A 20,644-nucleotide genomic window follows, 5' to 3' on the forward strand; every position below is an offset into this window, starting at 1 on the left:
TAATGGGGCAGTATATGGGGGAACAATATGGAGCTTCTAATGGGGGCAGTATCTGGGGGAACAATATGGAGCTTCTAATGGGGGCAGCATATGGGGGAACAATCTATGGAGCTTCTTATGGGGGCAGTATATGGGGGAATAATCTATGGAGCTTCTTATGAGGGCAGCATATGGGGGAATAATCTATGGAGCATTTCCCACCCTAGGCTTATACTCGAGTCAATAAGTTTTCCCAGTTTTTTGTGGCAAAATTAGGGGGGTCGGCTTATACTCGGGTAGGCTTATACTCGAGTATATACGGTATATATATATATTTATTTATCTATATATCTATCTATCTCTTTACACACACTTTTTTTGAGGAAGCCTATCATTCCTGGGCATTTTCTCCTACGCCTCAGTGGGGGACACAGGACCATGGGTGTTATGCTGCTTGCCACTAGGAGGACACTAAGTGAACACAGAAAAGAGTTAACTCCTCCTCTGCAGTATACACCCTCTCGCTGGCTGAGATTTTCCCAGTTCTTGCTTAGTGTCTGTAGGAGGCACTTGGGTCTGGCTTCAGGCCCCAACGTTTATATTTTCGATTTTTGAATTTTTTCTGTAAATTTTTATTTTTTAATTAACGGAGTGAAGGGGGCGACATATTCCTTTCAAGGATCCGCTCTCCACCGAACCAACAACAGGCGAGAACACGGAGTATACCTCCCCGTACCCTCTCCTGCAATGACTGGGGCATACCTGATTCTTCTGGGCGACGGTTCCTTCACGGTCCCGATTTCCCCGCACGGATAAGAAGGCAAGCGCACGGAGTGCATGGAGAAGACTTGAGTAGCGCTTCGGATGCCCTGAATCAGCCCCATGGCCTCTCCATCCCCATGCCTATAGGGAGGATCGATTGAAGTATACTCCTTTAAGAACTCCTCCGGCTCTGCTGCATCGCCCGGGAGGATGAGATCTGCAGCCTGGGTCCTGGACAGCGCGCCCTGCGTGAGCACCGGATTGGAGGTATGGGGTCGGGTCCTGGTCCCTGGGAGAAGCGCTGAGAGCGGGTAGGTCCCGGCTTTTCGGCCGACTAGGCCGCGATTTCCATAGCGCCGCCCACGTCCTTGGCGCTTCTCGCTCTGTACGAAAAGCGCCCTGCTAGTCTCGGGGACGATGTCTTTTTTTCACCTCAGCTTGCTCTGTGACGGCTGCAGGGGGGGGCGCGCACTGACTGACAGCACCTGGCGACGCTGCAGGGCCACCACTATTCCTCCTGGGGACACAACATCAGGACTGTGGGTAACCTGCATTTGCCTCTTCAGAAGAAAGCTTTCACATCATCTGCAGCCCAGGCTCTGCCTGTAACCCTTTGGGGACACTGTCTCAATCTAAGGAGGCCAAAAGGGCTACTAAGAAGCACACTGCGTTTTTTACCTCTTGTGCCACGTGCAAGACTGCCTTGCCCAGTGCCCAAACTAATCCGTTATGCACGGATTGTGACCTTGCTTGTGCTCAAACGCCATGCGCTGCCACTGGGCCTTCTGAATTTAGTCCCCCTGAGTGGGCTGCGTCCCTGACACGGTCTGTGGAGTCACTGACCAAAGCTATAGACTCCCCCCGGGACTCCTCTTTAAGTCAAAACGTGCCTTCGCCAACCGAGGAGGGTTCTGGTGACGGCCGGGAACCGTCCACCAGCAGGGGCCGTATTAGTTCAAGGGATGGTCAGGTCTCTAGAAAACTGACTCATGACGTTTCCCCCAGTCACGCTCGCGCTTCAGCATCTGCGAGTTCTGTCTCTCGCTCTCCCTCTCCCAATGTTCACAGCGAACATGACTCTGAATAAGAGTCTGACATGTCAGTACCTCAGAACCCCCAAATGACCACGAGTCGCTTGATTCTCTTAGAGTCAGCAGGATTCTGAAGTTGGACGAGGAGAATCTCACCGCTCCAGAACACGTATCTTTTAAAAAGACTAAACGTGTTCACAGGGTATTTGCCAGCCATTCAGAGTTTAAGGGCATTGTCCAGAGACATAGGGACCGGCCACATAAATGGTTCTCAGGTCAAAAGCCTATTGAGGCAAAATACCCTTTTGCTCCAGAACTAATGAAGGACTGGTTACAGTCCCCTTCTGTGGATCCTCCTATATCGCGTCTTGCTTCCAAAATGCTCCTATCTGTTTCTGAAGGTTCTTCAGTCAAAAAAAAAAAGGGGAAGAAGGTGGACCCAGGCAACTATAGGCCGGTGAGTCTGACTTCTATACCAGGAAAGATCTTTGAGCAAATTATCAAAAAACATGTATGTCAGCACCTGGATAAGAATGAAGTGATTAAACAGAGTCAGCATGGGTTTGTAACTAATAAGTCATGTCAGACTAACTTAATTTCCTTCTATGACGGAATCACTGATTGGGGGATCAAGGAAATGCTGTAGATATAGTATATCTTGACTTCAGCAAAGCATTTGACAAAGTATCTCATACAATCCTTATTGAAAAAATGACTAAGTATGGAATGGACAAGGCAACTGTTAGGTGGATTCATAACTGGCTTAGTGATCGGACCCAAAGAGTGGTCGTAAATGGCTGCACATCCAGCTGGAAGAATGTCTCAAGTGGGGTACCACAGGGCTCTGTCCTGGGCCCTGTAGTGTTCAACATCTTTATCAACGATTTAGATGAAGGAATTGAGGGTAAACTGATTAAATTTGCTGATGACACTAAGCTAGGAGGGATAGCTAATACTAGAGAAGAGAGAGAGAGGATTCAAAAAGATGTAAATAAACTGGAGAAGTGGGCAGCAACTAACAGAATGGTTTTTAACAGGGAAAAATGCTAAGTACTACATCTGGGCAATAAAAATGAAAAAAGCATATACAGAATGGGAGGAATAGGGCTAAGCAACAGCACATGTGAAAAAGACTTGGGTATACTAATAGATCACAGACTGAATATGAGTCAACAGTGTGATGCAGCAGCAAAAAAGGCAAATGCAATTCTAGGATGTATTAACAGAAGCATACAGTCTAGATCACGTGAAGTCATTATTTCCCTCTACTCCTCTTTGGTCAGACCTCATCTGGAATATTGTGTCCAGTTTTGGGCACCACATTTTAAAAAAGACATCAACAAACTGGAGCAAGTTCAGAAAAAAGCGACCAGAATGGTGACCGGTCTGCAAACCCTGTCTTATGAGGAAAGGTTGCAGGATTTGGGAATGTTTAGTTTGCAAAAGAGAAGACTGAGAGGAGACTTAATAGCTGTCTACAAATATCTAAAGGGCTGTCACATTGTAGAAGGATCAACTTTATTCTCATTTGCACAAGGAAAGACTAGAAGCAATGGGATGAAACTGAATGGGAGGAGACACAGATTAGATATTAGAAAAAACTTTTTGACAGTTAGAGTGATCAATGAATGGAACAAGCTGCCACGAGAAGTGGTGAGTTCTCCTTCAATGGAAGTCTTCAAACAGAGGCTGGACAGACATCTGACTGGGATGATTTAGCGAATCCTGCTTTGAGCAGGGGGTTGGACCAGATGGCCCAGGAGGTCCCTTCCAACTCTGCGATTCTATGATTCTATGAACCCCTCTGATCGTCAGATTGACTATCTTGCTCGCTCAGTTTTTGAGGCTTCAGGGGCGGCGCTCTTTCTATCTTTCGCGGTGACTTGGGTGGCTAAGGCTATGGCCACCTGGGCAGAGGTGTTAGTTACTGCTATCCAGGATAGCAATCTTCCTCCGGAGGCAGCCAGTGTTGCCAGTCAGATAGTTCACGCAGGAGATTTTGTAGTGGACGCTTCTATAGATGCTGCCAATTGCGCTGCACATGCAGCCGCAAATGCAGTCTCCATTAGAAGGGCCCTATGGCTCCGTGACAGGTGGGCAGATTCCACTTCCAAAAGATCGTTGACTTCTCTGCCTTATCAAACCGGTTGTCTATTTGGAGAGAGACTGGATCAACTCATTTCTGACACTACCGGGGGGAAGCGTAAATTCCTTCCCCAACAAAGGCCTGTGCGGCCATTTCGGACTCAACAGCCGACTCGTTTTCAGCCCTTTCGCAACAATTCCAGGTGGTCCTCCACAACCTTCTCTTCCAGATCAGGTCGGTCCCCGCGTGGAGACAGAGGTTCTCAGGTCTCATACAGACCTAACTGCTCTTGGAAACCCAGGCCAAGGGCATCTGGATCTAGGGGAGCCAGATCCCATAGATCCTCTACACAATGACTTGTTGCGGTATCCGGCGGACACCGACAAAGTAGGCGGTCATCCACTTCAGTCAGACCTGGCTCGCAGTCGTCCACGTCAAGTGGGTCAGGGAGCTGGTGTCCTCCGGATGCAAAATAGAATTTTCTACCAACCCCCGACATGTTTTTTCCGGTCCTCACCTCCCAAGACAAAGGCAACAGCCTTCCTTCGGGCCGTTCATGCGCTGCAAAGGGATGGAGTCATCATTATGGTCCCTCAAGACGAAAGGTTTAAGGGTTTTTATTCAAACCTTTTTGTGGTTCCAAAGAAGGACGGTACGATGTGTCCCATACTGGACCTCAAACTGTTAAATCAGTTTGTCAAGGTACGGCGATTCAGAATGGAATCTGTCCGTTCAGTCGTCGCCTCCATGGAAAGAGGAGAGTTTCTAGCATCCATCGATATCAAAGATGCTTACCTTCACATCCCAATTTGCCCATCCCACCAGCAGTTCCTGCGCTTCGCAGTTCGCGAAGACTTCCAGTTCGTTGCCTTGCCTTTCGGACTTGCCACCTCCCCCAGAGTCTTTACCAACGTTAAAGGTCATGGCGGCTGTCATGGCCATTCTTCACGCTCGGGGAGTGGTGGTACTTCTGTATCTGGACGACCTACTCATCGAGGGTCCGTCCCTTCCAGCCTGCGAGGAATCCGTAGATATCACAGTAAATACACTTTCTCGCAGAAGTCTTCTCCGGCACCCGCTCAGCAGGTTTCCTTTTTGGGAGTGATCTTGGACACTTCCCGTGGGTTGGTCATTCTCCCTCCAGAAAAGGCACGAGCGTTAAAACAGGGAGCGTGGACTCTTTCCCGACCAGTTTCTCACTTCATTCGTTTCAGCATGAGGGTTCTCAGAAAGATGGTACCAGCAATAGAAGCGGTCCCATTTGCACAGTTTCATCTTCGCCCTTTACAACATGCGCTGCTGTTGACTTGGGACAAGAACCCGTTCTCCCTGGACCGTCGGTTCCTTCTGTCCCTGCGGGTCAGACAAACCCTCAGGTGGTGGACACTGAAAACCTCCCTGAATCAAGAGAAGTCCTTTCTCTCTGTAAGATGGTTTGTGGTGACAACCGACGCATGTAGTCTTGGCTGGGGTGCGGTTTTTCGCCACCACACGGCACAGGGTCTTTGGTCAATTCGTGAGTCTCGTGTCCCCATCAACATCTTGGAGATATGAGTGATCAGCTTAGCCCTACTGAGTTTCCACCATCTCCTCGCATGTCACCCCATCAGGATCCAATCTGACAATGCCACGGCTTTGGCGTATATCAACTGTCACGTCAGGGGGGTACTCGGAGCATGATGGCCATGCTCGAAGTGAGTCACATCCTCCATTGGGCCGAGATCAACCATTCGCGCATCTCAGCAATCTACATCCCGGGCATAGAAAATTGGGTGGCGGATTTTCTCAGTCACCAGGGCCTTGCCTCAGGAGAGTGGTCTCTCCATCCAGAAGTTTTTCAGCAGATTTGCCATCGCTGGGGGACTCTATGTGGATCTCATGGCCTCAAGACTAAACAACAAAGTTCCTCGATTCATTGCCTGATCGCGCGATTCATGCGCCATCGGAGCAGACGCCCTAGTTCTGCCGTGGCACCGGTTTCGACTCCTGTACATTTTTCCCCCTCTTCCCTTGCTTCCAAGGGTCATCAAGAAGATCAGAGCAGAGGGGGTACGAGTGATCCTAGTCGCACCAGATTGGCCGCACCGAGCATGGTACGCAGAACTAGTCCAACTTATCGCCGACAAGGGCCCGGTTTACCACCAGAACTCCGGGGCCTTGTCTTTGACAGCATGGCCATGGAATCCTGGATTTTAGCACGAGGTGATCTCCACCATGATTAGTGCTAGGAAGCCCGTGTCCACGCGTATTTATCACTGCGCCTGGAAGATCTTTTTCTCGTGGTGCAAGGACCATGGTCGATCCCCATTGGTGTTCTCCATCCCTTCCATATTGGAATTCCTACAATCCAGACTAGAGTCAGGCCTCGCGCTTAGCTCGCTCAAAGGCCAAATTTCAGCTTTGTAAGTTCTATTCCAACGCAAAATTGCCAACAAATTGCATGTGGCGCCTCCCTATAAAAGGCCTTTTGGAATCATGGGACCTTAACTTGGTTCTCGGAGCGTTACAAGAAGTCCCTTTCGAACCACTGCAGGACATGCCACTAACTGTTCTCTCTTGGAAGGTAGTCTTTCTAGTGGCAGTTACTTCAATCAGATGAGTTTCGGAATTGGCGGCCCTGTCCTGCCGTCCTCCGTTCCTGAATTTTCATCAGGACAAGGCAGTTTTGAGGACATCTCCGTCTTTTCTGCCAAAAGTCGTGTCTTCCTTTCATCTCAATGAGGAAATTGTTTTGCTTTCCTTCTGTCTGGCACAGTTCATCGCATTGAGAAGGCCCTCCACACTCTGGATGTGGTTAGGGCTCTTAGATGGTACATCTTGCGGATGGCTCCCTTCCGCAAGTCAGATGCCCTGTTTGTACTTCCAGAGGGGCATAGGAAGGGTCTAGCCGCCTCAAAAGCCACGCTAGCTAGGTGGATTCGCTTGGCTATTCAGGAATCCTACCGTGTCAGGGGCACACCTATCGCAGCAGGTATTAAGGCGCATTCTACCTGGTCAGTGGGCGCCTCTTGGGCCATTCGGCACCAGGCGTTGGCAGAACAGGTCTGCAAGGCTGTGACTTGGTACAGCTTGCATACCTTTGCAAAACATTACCAAATTCACTCTCAGGCATCTGCGAATGCGGCTCTTGGCAAGGGCATTCTGCAATCGGCAGTACCACAGCGTTATGCCAGTGATACTTGGGGCATTAGCAGTTGTATTGCTCCCCACCCAGGGACTGCTTTAGGACGTCCCATGGTCCTGTGTCCCCCAATGAGGCGTAGGAGAAATAGGGATTTTTGTGCGTATTCACGGTAAAATCCTTTTCTCCGAGCCAATCATTGGGGGACACAGCACCCATCCTGTTAGCCTATGGGCTTTTGGTTTCATTCTTAGGGTATGTACACACGCTGTGGATTCTGCTGCGGTTCCGTAGCGTTTTTGGCACTGCGGATCCGCAGCAGTTCTGCAGACATGGTACAGTACCATGCTATCCTATGGGTTTTCAAAACCGCTGTGCCCACGTTGTGGTTTTTTCCACGCGGTTTACAAACCGCAGCATGTCAATTCTTTCTGCGGATTCCGCAGTGGTTTGACACCTGTTCCATTGTCCAGGGGAAAACCGCAGGTCACTTTACCTGCGGTTTTACCTGCGGATCCGCGCGGAAAAACTCGCAGGTGATTCTGCAGCGTGTGCACATAGCCTTAGGTTTTGACATAGTTTAATTGTTCTTTGTTTAATACTCTTACTGCTTTTTTCACCGAACTGGGGAAATCTCAGCCAGCGAGAGGGTGTATACTGCAGAGGAGGAGTTAACTTTTTCTGTGTTCACTTAGTGTCCTCCTAGTGGCAAGAAGCATAACACCCATGGTCCTGTGTCCCCCAATAATTGGCTAGGAGAAAAGGATTTTACGGTGAGTACACACAAAAATCCCTATTGTGTCCATATTACCTCTCTACAATGAGCATATTAGGGGTTTAGTATATTTATATTGGCAAACATGCGCCTTTACCAGACTCAGCTGTCATTATTTATACATTTTTATTGTTATCGTAAATAATTACCTTTTGGATTAGCTATTTTTTATATTGGTCTTTATTGCACATTTTTTTATATGATCTATGTTTATGTTGTGTTTGACCCTCACTCCCTTTACAGTTTGTTCTACTTCTGATAACTAGTGAACTAGAGGAGTGAATTGGGTGAGTTCGATAAATATACATTCTTATGTTTTTCAGCATTCTGGGCTTGTAAAAAATAAAAAAAAAAATAAAGGTGGACAACGCTCTTTTAAACATTTATTCTTGGTTAAATTTTAGTCTGAAGACTTTAAAGATGTGAAGCTTCTTCTTATGCCACAAATTGAAAGAGAAGACACATATGTACAGATTAAAGAAGAGCATCTGGCCTTAAATATCAGTTCAGGTATGTACCTTACGCTGTAGTAACTTTTGAAAAGTCACATATCAGAGAGTCGATCAAAATGAAGATGCTGCAGATTTAAAAGAAGTCTGTAGTCAGGATTTCTTTATCACTTCATTGGGGGACACAGGAAACCATGGGTGTTTGCTGCTGTCGCTAGGAGGCTGACACTATGCAAAAAAAGGAAAATGGCTCCTCCTCAGCAGTATACACCCACCAACAGGCACCAAGTACCTCAGTTTAAGCTTAGTGTCTGTAGGAGGCGGACCTGGATCTGATCCCAGATCCGCATTTTTTCCTTTTCAGTTTCTTGTTGTGTTTTGTTAATCTTTTCCTTTTGTCTTTCAGGTTCTTCTTCCTTAGGGTAACAGGGTGTAATTTCTCAACTTGTTTTCCCGTACCTATGCGACTGGGAGAGTAGTGTGGTGTCACCCACATCGCCCACTCTCGGACCCACAGGCGAGACCTAATCCCCTCTCTGGCTGGTCCTTGCCTTTTCTGCACCCCACCTCTCTCCTCGGAGAGGGCTGGGAGGAAGACGGTAGTCACTAGTGGTGACTTCCCCCCCTTGTAATGGGTTGACGCCGTCTTATGCACCATCTGGAGATGGTGCGGGAAGGAGGACCTATCATATCAGGACCCTCATCCATCTGAGGGCTCCTGAAGGCATCCTCATCGGTGAAGAGGAACCGGGGACCCAACTTGCAGGTATGTATGATTTCCCCCCCCCCACCCCCCGCAGCGGCACACATCAATTTTTAGTCCCATTCAGACATAGGACAGGGCGGCTTTAATGCAATAATCCCCACACAGCCACGGCCATTTCTCCCTGGCCAGTCCCATACATTGGGGTCATCCCCCTTGTTTCCTGGCCGTACCTTATACACCGCACGTTTGAATTGCGCGATTTTTTTACACCAGTGGCAGGTCTAGCTGGGTCAGATTCTCCTACTCTGACCTGGCCACACACCCCTTTTTGCGCTCGTATCCTCGGCGCGCTTTTGCTCCAGTCATGGAGCACATTCTCCCTGCCGGTATATGCCCTCGGCGATACAACCCATCTGTTGGGCACTTTCTGTTTCCACCAGCCTGCAGATCATCTTGGCAGTTCACGCTCCCCGGCGTGTCAGCCAATCAGAAGTTTACTTTTTCACCATCCGGCTTTTCAGTCATCCCCACCACTCTGCATCTTGCTTGCTGTAACACAGCTCAGCTGATGCGATATCGGTACTTGTGCCTCAGCAGATATAAGCCTGTCTGAGACGGCCTTTATCTGCACATTTTCTGCGCCCTCTGCATCCTACCTGCATTTAGCCTGCAGACATCTGCCACAGGGGGACACAGCTAACCTCACAGTCATCTGCTGACCGTCACTGACATTGGGTAGGTCCTTCTCTCTCTCGCTCTCTCTCTCTTCCCCTGTATAGCCCTTCTCAGCAGTATTACCAAGGCTCAACTTATACCCAACCCTGCAGAAGCTTCTCGTTGCCACACTAAGCCTCCTGTGGTTCATTACGCCTGTGCCCTTTGCAAAGGAAGTTGGTCCTCAGGTCATCCTTCCCCTTTTTCCCTATCCTGCAGTCCTTCCAACATAGCTGCCCCACAAGAGCACCCTAATGTTCGGGATGAGAGTAGGCTGTTGCCATGTCACAGTTGGTCTATGACCTGCCAAAAGTATCAGTCCCTGGTTCAGGTCCTGGAGCATCTTCCACATTTGTCTGCCACCACCAGTGCTCCAAACGCCTCTCATGGTGATTTGCACGCACCTGATCGCGACCTTCACAATGGAAGCAAGCTCTTTCTTTCCAGTTCCTCATCCAGTTCATGGGGACCCTCTGCATCATCTAGGATGCCCCCTCCTCGGAGGCGGCTTTTGGGTCGGATGTGGTTTCCCAGTCTGAGTCTGATACTGACCAGGTCTCAAAAATGCAGCATATGGTCAATAGCCTTATCTTGGCAATTACCCAAACTCTTAACCTAAAGCAGGATGAGGCACATGCTCAGGAACACTCCATTTCCTTCACACGGGTAAAACGTCCTTCACAAACTTTTTCCAATCACAGGGAATTTGAAGCAATTATGGCGAAACACTGGGAACATCCTGAAAAACGCTTCCCGGGAAGGAAAACCGCTAGACATTCTTTATCCCTTTAGTCCAAACCTCTTTAGGGGACTCTGCCCATCTACCAATGTGAACCTGCCAGTTTCTTGCCTGTCTTCCAAGACAGTCTTGTCTCTGCCAGACGGTGCATTTCTTAAGGCCTTTGAAGCGGCTGGCGCTTCCCTCTGTCCCATTTTTGCCTCCACCTGGATGGCAAAGTTATGTCTGCCTGGGCAAGAATGTTTTATCAGGCTATCCTAGCAGCAGCTCCTCCAGATGAGATGGCAGATTGGGCAAAACAGATTGCCCATGCTGGCAAATATCTTCTGATCGCCTCCTTAGATGCGGCCGGTTGTTCCGCCAGGGCAAACAGCAACATCATTGCTATACGCTTCATCCTCTGGTTGAAATCGTGGAATGCAGATCCACCCTCAGGAAAGTATCTCACTATCCTTGCCTTTCAAGGTTCTAGGCTTTTGGGGTCCAAACTGGATCAGATAATTTCAGATGCTACCAGCGGGAAAAGCACCTGTCTTCCCCAGTCCATGCCTAAACGTTCTTTCAATAGGAAAAGGTTGCTTCATTTCTGTTCCTTTCGGCCCTTCTCTTCTTCAGGGATTCCCTGCCAGCAGGTCCGCTCTTCCTCCCAAGGGGAAAGGAAGAAGCCGTCGTATAAACCAGCTCCTCACTGGCGACAAAGGGGTCTCTCTTCCAAGCCTTCTGGGTCCTGCGCCAACAGGTTCTCCTCTGCGTTCTCTTCCGGGAGGCCTGGTTGTCGGTGGCCGACGATGCCTTGGTCAGAGAGAGTGTCACGTCCGTTACAAAACTGACTCCCCCCCCCATGGAACCAGGAGAACTCCTACAGTTTGCGATACAGGAGGACCATTATCAGTACACAGCTCTTCCCTTCGACCTGGCCTCTGCCCCCAGAGGTTGCGATGCCCTAGTGATCCCGTGGTCCCAATTCAAGCTACCTTATCTTTTTCCCGCTTCTCTCCTTGATTCCTCGAGTCGTAATAAAGAATAAAGGTGGACGGATCTCCCGTAATCATGGTAGCTCCAACTGGCCAAGAAGGGCCTGGTACGCGGAGCTGGTGAACATGCTCATGGACGCTCCCTAGAGGCTTCCAGACCATCCAGATCTTCTCTCACAAGGCCCCCTCTTCCACCAGAGTTCAGTGTCTGATTTTAACGGCATAGCCGTTGAGGCTGCAGTCCTGAGGGGGAGGCCAATTTTTCCCATCAGGTCATTCAGACCATGATTAGGGCTAAAATACCAGATTCCTCGCATATCTACCACAGATACTTGAAGGCCTTCTTTCCGTTTAGTGAGGACAACAATTTTGTCTTTGTCTTTTTCCCTTCCTTCTATCCTGGGGTTTCTACAAGCGGGTGTTGATTCTGGTCTATCTCTCGGTGCTCTAAATGGTCAAGTTTCCACTCTGTCCATTCTTTTCCAACGAAATCTGGCTTCTCGTTCCTAGGCAAAGACTTCACTTCAAGGAGTCGCCCACCTGGCACCTCCTTATCGTCCTCCGATAGATCCATGGAATCTTACCCCATAGATCCATGGGATCTTGTCGTTGGCACACTTCAACGCCCTCCTTTTGAGCCCATTCAAGACATTACATCTTCTCCTGTCATGGAAAGTGGCTTTTTTTAGTTTCCATTATGTCCATCAGGAGAGTTTCTGAGTTAGCGGCAATGTCCTGCCGTTCTCCGGTCCTGATTCTCCATCAGAACAATGTAGTTCTCAGACCCGTTTCTTCCTTGTTGCCTAAGGTGGTTTCTTCATTTCACATTAATGTAGAAATTGTCCTTCTCTCTCTGTCCCTCTCTGGTTCATCCCCAGGAGAAGTCCCTCCACAAGTTGGATCTTGTCAGCGCTATCCTAGTCTACCTCTCAAGGACTGCTTCCTTTCACCTCTCTGATGCCCTTTTTGCCATCTCTGAAGGTCGTCGTAAGGGGCTTCTAACTTCCAAATCAACTATTGCCCGTTGGATTCGTTCGGCAATATTGGAGGTATATCGCGTTCAGGACAAACCGCCTCATCCGGGAGTAAAGGCTCACTGCACCCGGGCGGTGGGAGCTTCCTGGGCAGTTCGTCACCAGGGTTCCGCTTTACAGATTTGTAAAGATGTGACCTGGTCATCTTTGCACACTTTTGCGAGGTTTTACAGGGTTCATACCCATGCCTCGACTGATGTAGGCCTGGGAAGCAGGGCTGTGGAGTCAGTAAGCCAAACCTCCAACTCAAACTCCTCAATTTCCATGACACCGACTCCAACTTCAACTCCACGACTCCGACTCCCTCATACCAGGGCTGTGGAAGTCGGTAAGCCAAATCTCCGACTTCTCAATTTCCATGACTCCGACTCGACCAAAATGGAGTCCGACTCCACAGCCCTGGTGGGAAGAAAGGTGCTGCAAGTGGTGGTTACACAACAGCCTACTTAAGTTTGTTTTCTTTGCATTCTTTCTGTTTCCCACCCTTGGGACTGCTTTGGGACGTCTCATGGTTACGGTTAACTGTGTCCCCAAATGACGCGATAAAGAAAGAGGGATTTTTGGTACTCACCGTAAAATATTTCTTGGAGCCTTCATTGGGGGATATAGCACCCTCCCTAACTGTTTGCACTGCTTTGGGCCTACATGCCTTTGTTGGGTTAGTACATATGTTGAGTTTGGGTTGCTTCTCCTACTGCTTTAACACTAATTGAGGTACTTGGTGCCTGTCGGTGGGTGTATACTGCTGAGGAAGAGCTATTTTCCTCTTTTTGCCTAGTGTCAACCTCCTATCGACAGCAGCATACACCCATGGTTACCTGTGTTCCTCAATGAAGGCTCCAAACTAATGACCTGTATATAAAGGCGCTTTAATGCTGAGTAATTCCTCACCTTTATTGGAGAAATCCATTTAGCTGCTTTAGACAAATCCATAGATGAAATTGTATGCTAATAAGCTGCTCTGGGCTCTGAAGTTACTGATCTCCTGCTTCTCTGCCCACTGCCAACCTCCTGCTTCTCTGCCCACTGCCGACCTCTTCTCTCCTCACTGTCGACCTCCTGCCTCTCTCCCCAACCTCTGCCCACTGCCGGCCTCTCGCCTCAACCTCTGTTCACGGCCGGCCTCCTACCTCTCTCCCCAATCTTTGCCCACTGTCAGCTTCCTGCCACCCTCCCCAACCTCTGCCCACTGCCGGCCTCCTGCCTGTGATCTGTTAGATAGGAGATATAAAGAAAGATATTCACTGTACTCAAATTATCCAGCAAACATGTAGATGTTGATTTAGAAAAATGATACATTTGGTTAAAATTCGGACAGTGCATCTTAATGATTGAGACTGTTAGTGACGTTATGATTCTCTGAATCTTTCTCAAACTGTCGCAGCACTATAGGTAGGAGTGCTCGAGTCTTATGAGGGGTTCTGCAGCGCCATGTGGAGCTCACAGAGACAGGTGGCGGGTGGGGAATAAGGAGAGAGGAGATATGTAAGAGCAAAGCCTGCGAACTGCACTTTTACAGCTCATTAGCATACAATTTCATCTATGGATTTCTACAAGAAAGATAAGGAATTACCGTATTTTTTGGACTATAAGACGCACTTTTTTCCTCCAGAAATGTGGAGGAAAATGGGGTAGGTGTGTCTTATAGTCCGGATGTACCGTCTGTGGTGGGAAGGTGGGGGAGCGGCATCTGCGGAGCAGCGGGTCACAGAGGCAGGAGACAGCTGCTGCGGATAACTCCTGTGCTCGCTGCTATAGAGAAAGAAATATTCACTGCATTCCACGTCCAGATCATGGTCTAAGAGGCTTACTGACAATTATAATGCATTTTAATGCATTATAATGCACTAGCATTATACCAGTGATCCAAGTACAAAAAGGTAGTCTCATAGAGGGACTAAGTAAAAAAGTTTTTAAAAAAGTAGAAAAAAATAAAAAATGAATCTAATAAATAGGTATATTTAAGTAAAGAATACATACAGTTGTGGCCAAAAGTATTGACACCCCTGCAATTCTGTCAGATAATCAGTTTCTTCCTGAAAATGATTGCAAACACAAATTCTGTGGTATTATTATCTTCATTTAATTTGTCTTAAATGAAAAAACACAAAAAGAATTGTCCTAAAGCCAAATTGGATATAATTCCACACCAAACATAAAAAAGAGGGTGGACAAAAGTATTGGCACTGTTCGAAAAATCATGTGATGCTTCTCTAATTTGTGTAATTAACAGCACCTGTAACTTACCCGTGGCACCTTACAGGTGTTGGCAATAACTAAATCACACTTGCAGCCAGTTGACATGGATTAAAGTTGACTCAACCTCTGTCCTGTGTCCTTGTGTGTACCACATTGAGCATGGAGAAGAGAAAGAAGACCAAAGAACTGTCTGAGGACTTGAGAAACTAAATTGTGAGGAAGCATGAGCAATCTCAAGGCTACAAGTCCATCTCCAAAGACCTGAATGTTCCTGTGTCTATCGTGCGCAGTGTCATCAAGAAGTTTAAAGCCCATGGCACTGTGGCTAATCTCCCTAGATGTGGACGGAAAAGAAAAATTGACAAGAGATTTCAACGCAAGATTGTGCGGATGTTGGATAAAGAACCTCGACTAAAGCCCCCGTTACACATAGCGATATCGCTAGCAATATCGCTGTTACGTCACCGATTTTGTGACGTAGCAGCGATATTGCTATGTCTGATACTTACCTCCGACCTGCTCCCCCGCTGCTCATCGCTGGTCGCGCGAGAACGTCCTGGATCATTTCTCGTCGGGCGCTTCCTGTGGCGCAGACGAGCGATGCGTGGACGCGGGCGGGAGGACGTCAGGATCGCCGCGTCTGACAGGTAAGTAACGACCCCCGACCCCTGCTATGTCGCTGGTGAGATCTGCCTGTGTGGCAGCTCACTAGCGACCACTTAGCGATGCACCAGCAATCCATATCGTTGTCGGGATCGCTGGTGCATCGCTAAGTGTAACGGTACCCTAACATCCAAACAAGTTCAAGCTGCCCTGCAGTCCGAGAGTACAACAGTGTCAACCCGTACTATCCGTCGGCGTCTGAATGAAAAGGGACTGTATGGTAGAAGACCCAGGAAGACCCCACTTCTTACCCCGAGACATAAAAAAGCCAGGCTGGAGTTTGCCAAAACTTACCTGAAAAAGCCTAAATCGTTTTGGAAGAACGTTCTCTGGTCAGATGAGACAAAAGTAGAGCTTTTTGGGCAGAGACATCAACATAGAGTTTACAGGAGAAAAAAGGCATTCAAAGAAAAGAACACGGTCCCTACAGTCAAACATGGCAGAGGTTCCCTGATGTTTTGGGGTTGCTTTGCTGCCTCTGGCACTGGACTGCTTGACCGTGTGCATGGCATTATGAAGTCTGAAGACTACCAACAAATTTTGCAGCATAAGGTAGGGTCCAGTGTGAGAAAGCTGGGTCTCCCTCAGAGGTCATGGGTCTTCCAGCAGGACAATGACCCAAAACACACTTCAAAAAGCACTAGAAAATGGTTTGAGAGAAAGCACTGGAGACTTCTAAGGTGGCCAGCAATGAGTCCAGACCTGAATCCCACAGAACACCTGTGGAGAGATCTAAAAATGGCAGTTTGGAGAAGGCACCCTTCAAATATCAGGGACCTGGAGCAGTTTGCCAAAGAAGAATGGTCTAAAATTTCAGCAGAGCATTGTAAGAAACTCATTGATGGTTACCGGAAGCGGTTGGTTGCAGTTATTTTGGCTAAAGGTTGTGCAACCAAGTATTAGGCTGAGGGTGCCAATACTTTTGTCTGGCCCATTTTTGGAGTTTTGTGTGAAATGATCAATGTTTTGCTTTTTGCTTCGTTCTCTTTTGTGTTTTTTCATTTAAGACAAATTAAATGAAGATAATACCAAAGAATTTGTGTTTGCAATCATTTTCAGGAAGAAACTGAGTATTATCTAACAGATTTGCAGGGGTGTCAATACTTTTGGCCACAACTGTAACCTTTCTTACTATAAGACGCTGTATATTATTTGAGGCTGAACACTTTATCTGATAACCCAGTATGTGATATTGAGCTTGTTGGATGATATACAAGTACCTTGCTTCCTTAAAGGGGTTATCTGATCTCCGAAGCAAACTCTGCAGTACGCAATCTGTCGTGATTCCCCCTGAATAGCCCATGCGCGGGGGTGGTCAAGTGCTGACTAGTCTCATCTGGCTTCTTTCAACGGAAGAGAATTGCAGGAGTCTAGGTGACTTGTGATCGCCCCCTCACACAGGGCATATGGGAGAATCGAGACATTGCACATTTTTACAATTTTGCAGTCTCTGTGACTGAAGACTTTGCTGATTAGACTGAATAGCCCTTTTAAAACTAATTTTAGGATTTGAACATTAGTAAAGCAGTGAGGGCTCTGTCCATCTTCAATTTGTTGTCAGGAAAAATGACTGATTGTAATAAGTGAAATAGTGGTTACAGGTAGTATAGTTAGGTTAAGTTCACACGTAGTGGAATTCCCGCGGAAGTTACCGCGAGAATTCCGGAATTCCATTCTGCGGGAAAATCACATTTTAAATTCCCGCGATTTTCCCGCGGAAAAACTAGCGATTTGCAAGCGTAATTATATTGCAGAATGCTAGCGTTTTCCAAGCTATCTGGAGCTTCGCTTGGAGAACTGATTGACAGGTTGGTCACACTCGTCAAACATAGTGTTTGACAAGTGTGACCAACTTTTTACTACGGAGGCTACCTATGCGGCATCAGTAGTAAAAGATAGGATGTAAAAAATAATACAAAAAATAAAAAATATTGTTATTCTCACCAGCCTTCCCGCCTCTCTCCATGCTCCCGGCATCTTCCGGTCTCAGTAATCCTTTGCGCGAATGACCACAAGACGTCGCGCTCCCGCGATGTCATCACGAATGACTGCGAGACGTGGCGCTCCCGCGAGACCGCGACGTCATCGCGGTCATTCTCGCAAAGGATTACTGGGACCGGAAGATGCCGGGAGCGTGGAGAGAGGCGGGAAGGCTGCGCGGGACGCCGGAAGGTGAGAATAACAATATTTTTTATTTTAATTCTATTTTTTACAGGGATATGGTACCCACAGCCTGGAGGAGAATCTCCTCTCCTCCGGACCGTGGGTATCATCCGCAAATGTTCTGTTTACTTTTCGCATAGTGGGCACAGCCACATGTGGAAAGTAAGCAGAACAATGCATTCCTATGTGGGCGGAATCGCAGCGATTCCGCTAAATTAATGAGCATGCTGCGTTTTTTACCGCGAAGCGTTTCAGCCGCGGAAAAAAACGCAGCATTAGCACAGCATTGCGGAATCCCATAGGATTGCATGGGATGCTTATTCGCGTTTTCGCTGCAAAATCGCGCGTTTAAAACCGCCGCTAAAACGCGGAAAAACCGCAACGTGTGAACACAGCCTTAGCCTGCTACATGAAACACATAAATATTAGGCACATGTAACAGGAACATTTTTTATGGAACTGAGAATTTTCGGGACAGTGGATTGTATACTAATCTACCAAAGTATTTTGCGCATAATAAGAAAATGTGATGTAATTCACCAGAGCTGATAGGTAACATTGATTTTTATTTTCTAGATGGTGAGGAAAACGAGCACAAATTCTCGGAAGCACCTTATGGTTCCTCCAGTCCAGTTGTCACAGATGAAGATATGTACTTATGTTCGCTATGTGGGAAGTGTTTTAAATCCAGGGGCAGGTCATCCCACGAGAAGGAAAACAGTGGAGAAAACATGTATTTGTGCTCCGACTGTGAGACTTCATTTCATTTAAATCCCCAAGTTGTCGTGCCATCCGGAACAGAAGAGACCTCCTCTTACTGTATGACATGTAAAAAGAGTTTTACCAGTAAAACGGTTTTCCTTGCCCACCAGCGAATTCACACCGGTAAGAAATCTTTCCAGTGCTCCGAGTGTGGATTGTCTTTCTCCAGTCAATCCATCCTTGAAACTCATCAGAGCATCCACACGGGGGATAAACCATTTTCTTGTTCAGACTGTGGAAAATGTTTTGCCATGAAGGCCAACCTTGTCAAGCATGTGAAAATTCACAACGCTGAAAAGCCATTCACATGCCTCGATTGTGGAAAGTGCTTTGGGATCAAGTCCAACCTTGTGAAACATCAAAGGATTCATACGGGAGAGAAGCCGTTTACCTGCGCACTTTGCGAGAAGAGTTTCGGAATGAAATCAAACCTCATTAAACACCAGAGGATCCATACAGGAGAGAAACCATTTTCATGTCAAGAATGTGGAAAATGTTTTGCTTCAAGATCCAATTTGGTCAACCATGAGAGGATCCACACGGGGGAAAGGCCATTTAATTGTTCCTATTGTGGTAAGGGCTTTATCACAAGTTCAGACCTTTTCAGGCACAAAAAGACTCACATGGAAAATAAGCAATTGATCTGCAGCGAATGTGGAGAAAGTTTTCTTAGCAAATCTGGGCTTGTTGCACATCAGAAAATGCACACATAAGAAAAACCTCTATAACAACAAATCCAGGTAGTTTGTGCGTAATTTAGATGGGGAAAAAAAGATATCCTCTTCCTAACCAACCTCAACTATTGAAGACTAATGTACAAATCCCATATTTTGGATAAAGTTTGATAAGCCAAATGTTGCTAACCTGCTGTTCCTAATTCTTCTCTTTATGGCACCCGTCTCTTTGGACTGTTCTGTGTGGAAGAAATTTTCATCCCTTTCCTGTTGTTACCCAATTAGTGAAACTGTAAAGCAATGTATTAGGTAGAAGTCTACTGTTAATAAGTCAAATGCCATAATAATGGATGCAGATTTTTTTTTTATTAAAAAAGCTGAAATAGCTAATTAAAAGTACCATATTTTTGGACTGTAGGACACACCTCACTTCAAGATGCACAAAGGTTTAAACAGAGATTTGGGGAAAAAAAAGATTTAATACTAATTAAAAGCTTATTGGTGGTATAAGAAAATTAAAGCATAATAATGTGACAAACTGGTCTCGTCGGTTAGGATTAATATTTTAGTATTATATTACAATTTGTAGTGGCAAAGCCAGCTGCTTTCCTATTAATACAGCATATGTGATGCCTGGCAGTAGTTATAATAAGCAGTACTGGCTGTTTATAAGAATGTGGACAATGATCTCTATTCTGTCAGTGATTTGTCGGATATGTACTATATTGAGACAAATAACTGTTCAGCAGGAGCATCACATCATGTGAGGTTTACTACGGTCTACTTGGCGCGTTAGAGGGTCTGCAGGTATTTGATTGCTACGTCATTTATTTCTCACCTACTCTACATGACTCAGTCACTGTTGTTAGCAGAAGCCACAAATACAAGTGCTTCTCAAAAGTAGAATATCAAAAAGATTATTTATTTAAGTTTTTCAATACAAAAAGTGAAATTCCTATATTAAATAGTCATTACAGAGTGATCTATTTCACGTTTTTATTTCTGTTAATGTTGATGATTATGGCTTACAGCCAATGAAACACCAAAAGGCATTATCTCAGTAAATTAGAATACTGTATAACACCAGCTTGAAAAATTATTTTAAAATCTGAAATGTTGGCCTACTGAAATGTATATTCAGTAAATGCACTCAATACTTGATCGGAGCTCCTGTTGCATCAATTACTGCATCAATGTGGCATGGCATGGAGGTGATCAGCCTGTGGCACTGCTGAGGTGTTATGGAAGCCCAGGTTGCTTTGATATCAGCCTTCAGCTCATCTGCATTGTTGGGTCAGGTGTCTCTCATCTTCCTCTTGACAATACCCTGAGGATAACCCTACTGGGCAAGCAGTAGATGGGGCAGTAAGGGGATAAATATGGTATATACTTGTTTATACAGGGTGGCAATTTATATGGATACACCTAAATAAAAAGGGAATGGTTGGTGATATCAACTTCCTGTTTGTGGCACATTAGTGTATGGGAGGGGGGAAACTTTTCATGATATCCCACCAAGGACAACATCTGCAAGGAGTTTGTATGTTCTCCCCGTGTTTGCGTGGGTTTCCTCCGGGCAGTCCGGTTTCCTCACACACTCCAAAGACATACTGATAGGGAATATAGATTGTGAGCCCCATCGGGGACAGTGATGAAAATGTGTGCAAACTGTAAAGCGCTGCGGAATATGTTAGCGCTATATAAAAATAAAGATTATTATTATTATGATGGGTGGTGACCATGGCGGCCATTTTGAAGTTGGGCATTTTGGATCCAACTTTATTTTTTCCAATGGGAATAGGGTCATGTTACA

At 46.7% G+C, this 20,644-nt stretch overlaps 1 protein-coding gene across 1 annotated transcript in view; it reads left to right on the forward strand.

The window, feature by feature from the left end:
* The window catches only part of LOC141073606 (uncharacterized), a 47,233-nt gene extending 27,420 nt beyond the window's left edge, over window positions 1–19,813 (forward strand). Inside the window, exons 6-7 of the mRNA XM_073560901.1 lie at window positions 8,159–8,264; window positions 17,972–19,813. Coding sequence (XP_073417002.1) covers window positions 8,159–8,264; window positions 17,972–18,870 — 1,005 coding nt within the window. The 3' untranslated portion in view covers window positions 18,871–19,813. The remainder of the gene's footprint in view (window positions 1–8,158; window positions 8,265–17,971) is intronic.
* The last annotated feature ends 831 nt before the right edge of the window (window positions 19,814–20,644 follow it).

This window comes from Dendrobates tinctorius, unplaced genomic scaffold, assembly GCF_039654945.1.
Source record: "Dendrobates tinctorius isolate UK_male_01 unplaced genomic scaffold, ASM3965494v1 ptg000308l, whole genome shotgun sequence".
In the NCBI taxonomy this organism is placed as follows: domain Eukaryota; kingdom Metazoa; phylum Chordata; class Amphibia; order Anura; family Dendrobatidae; genus Dendrobates; species Dendrobates tinctorius.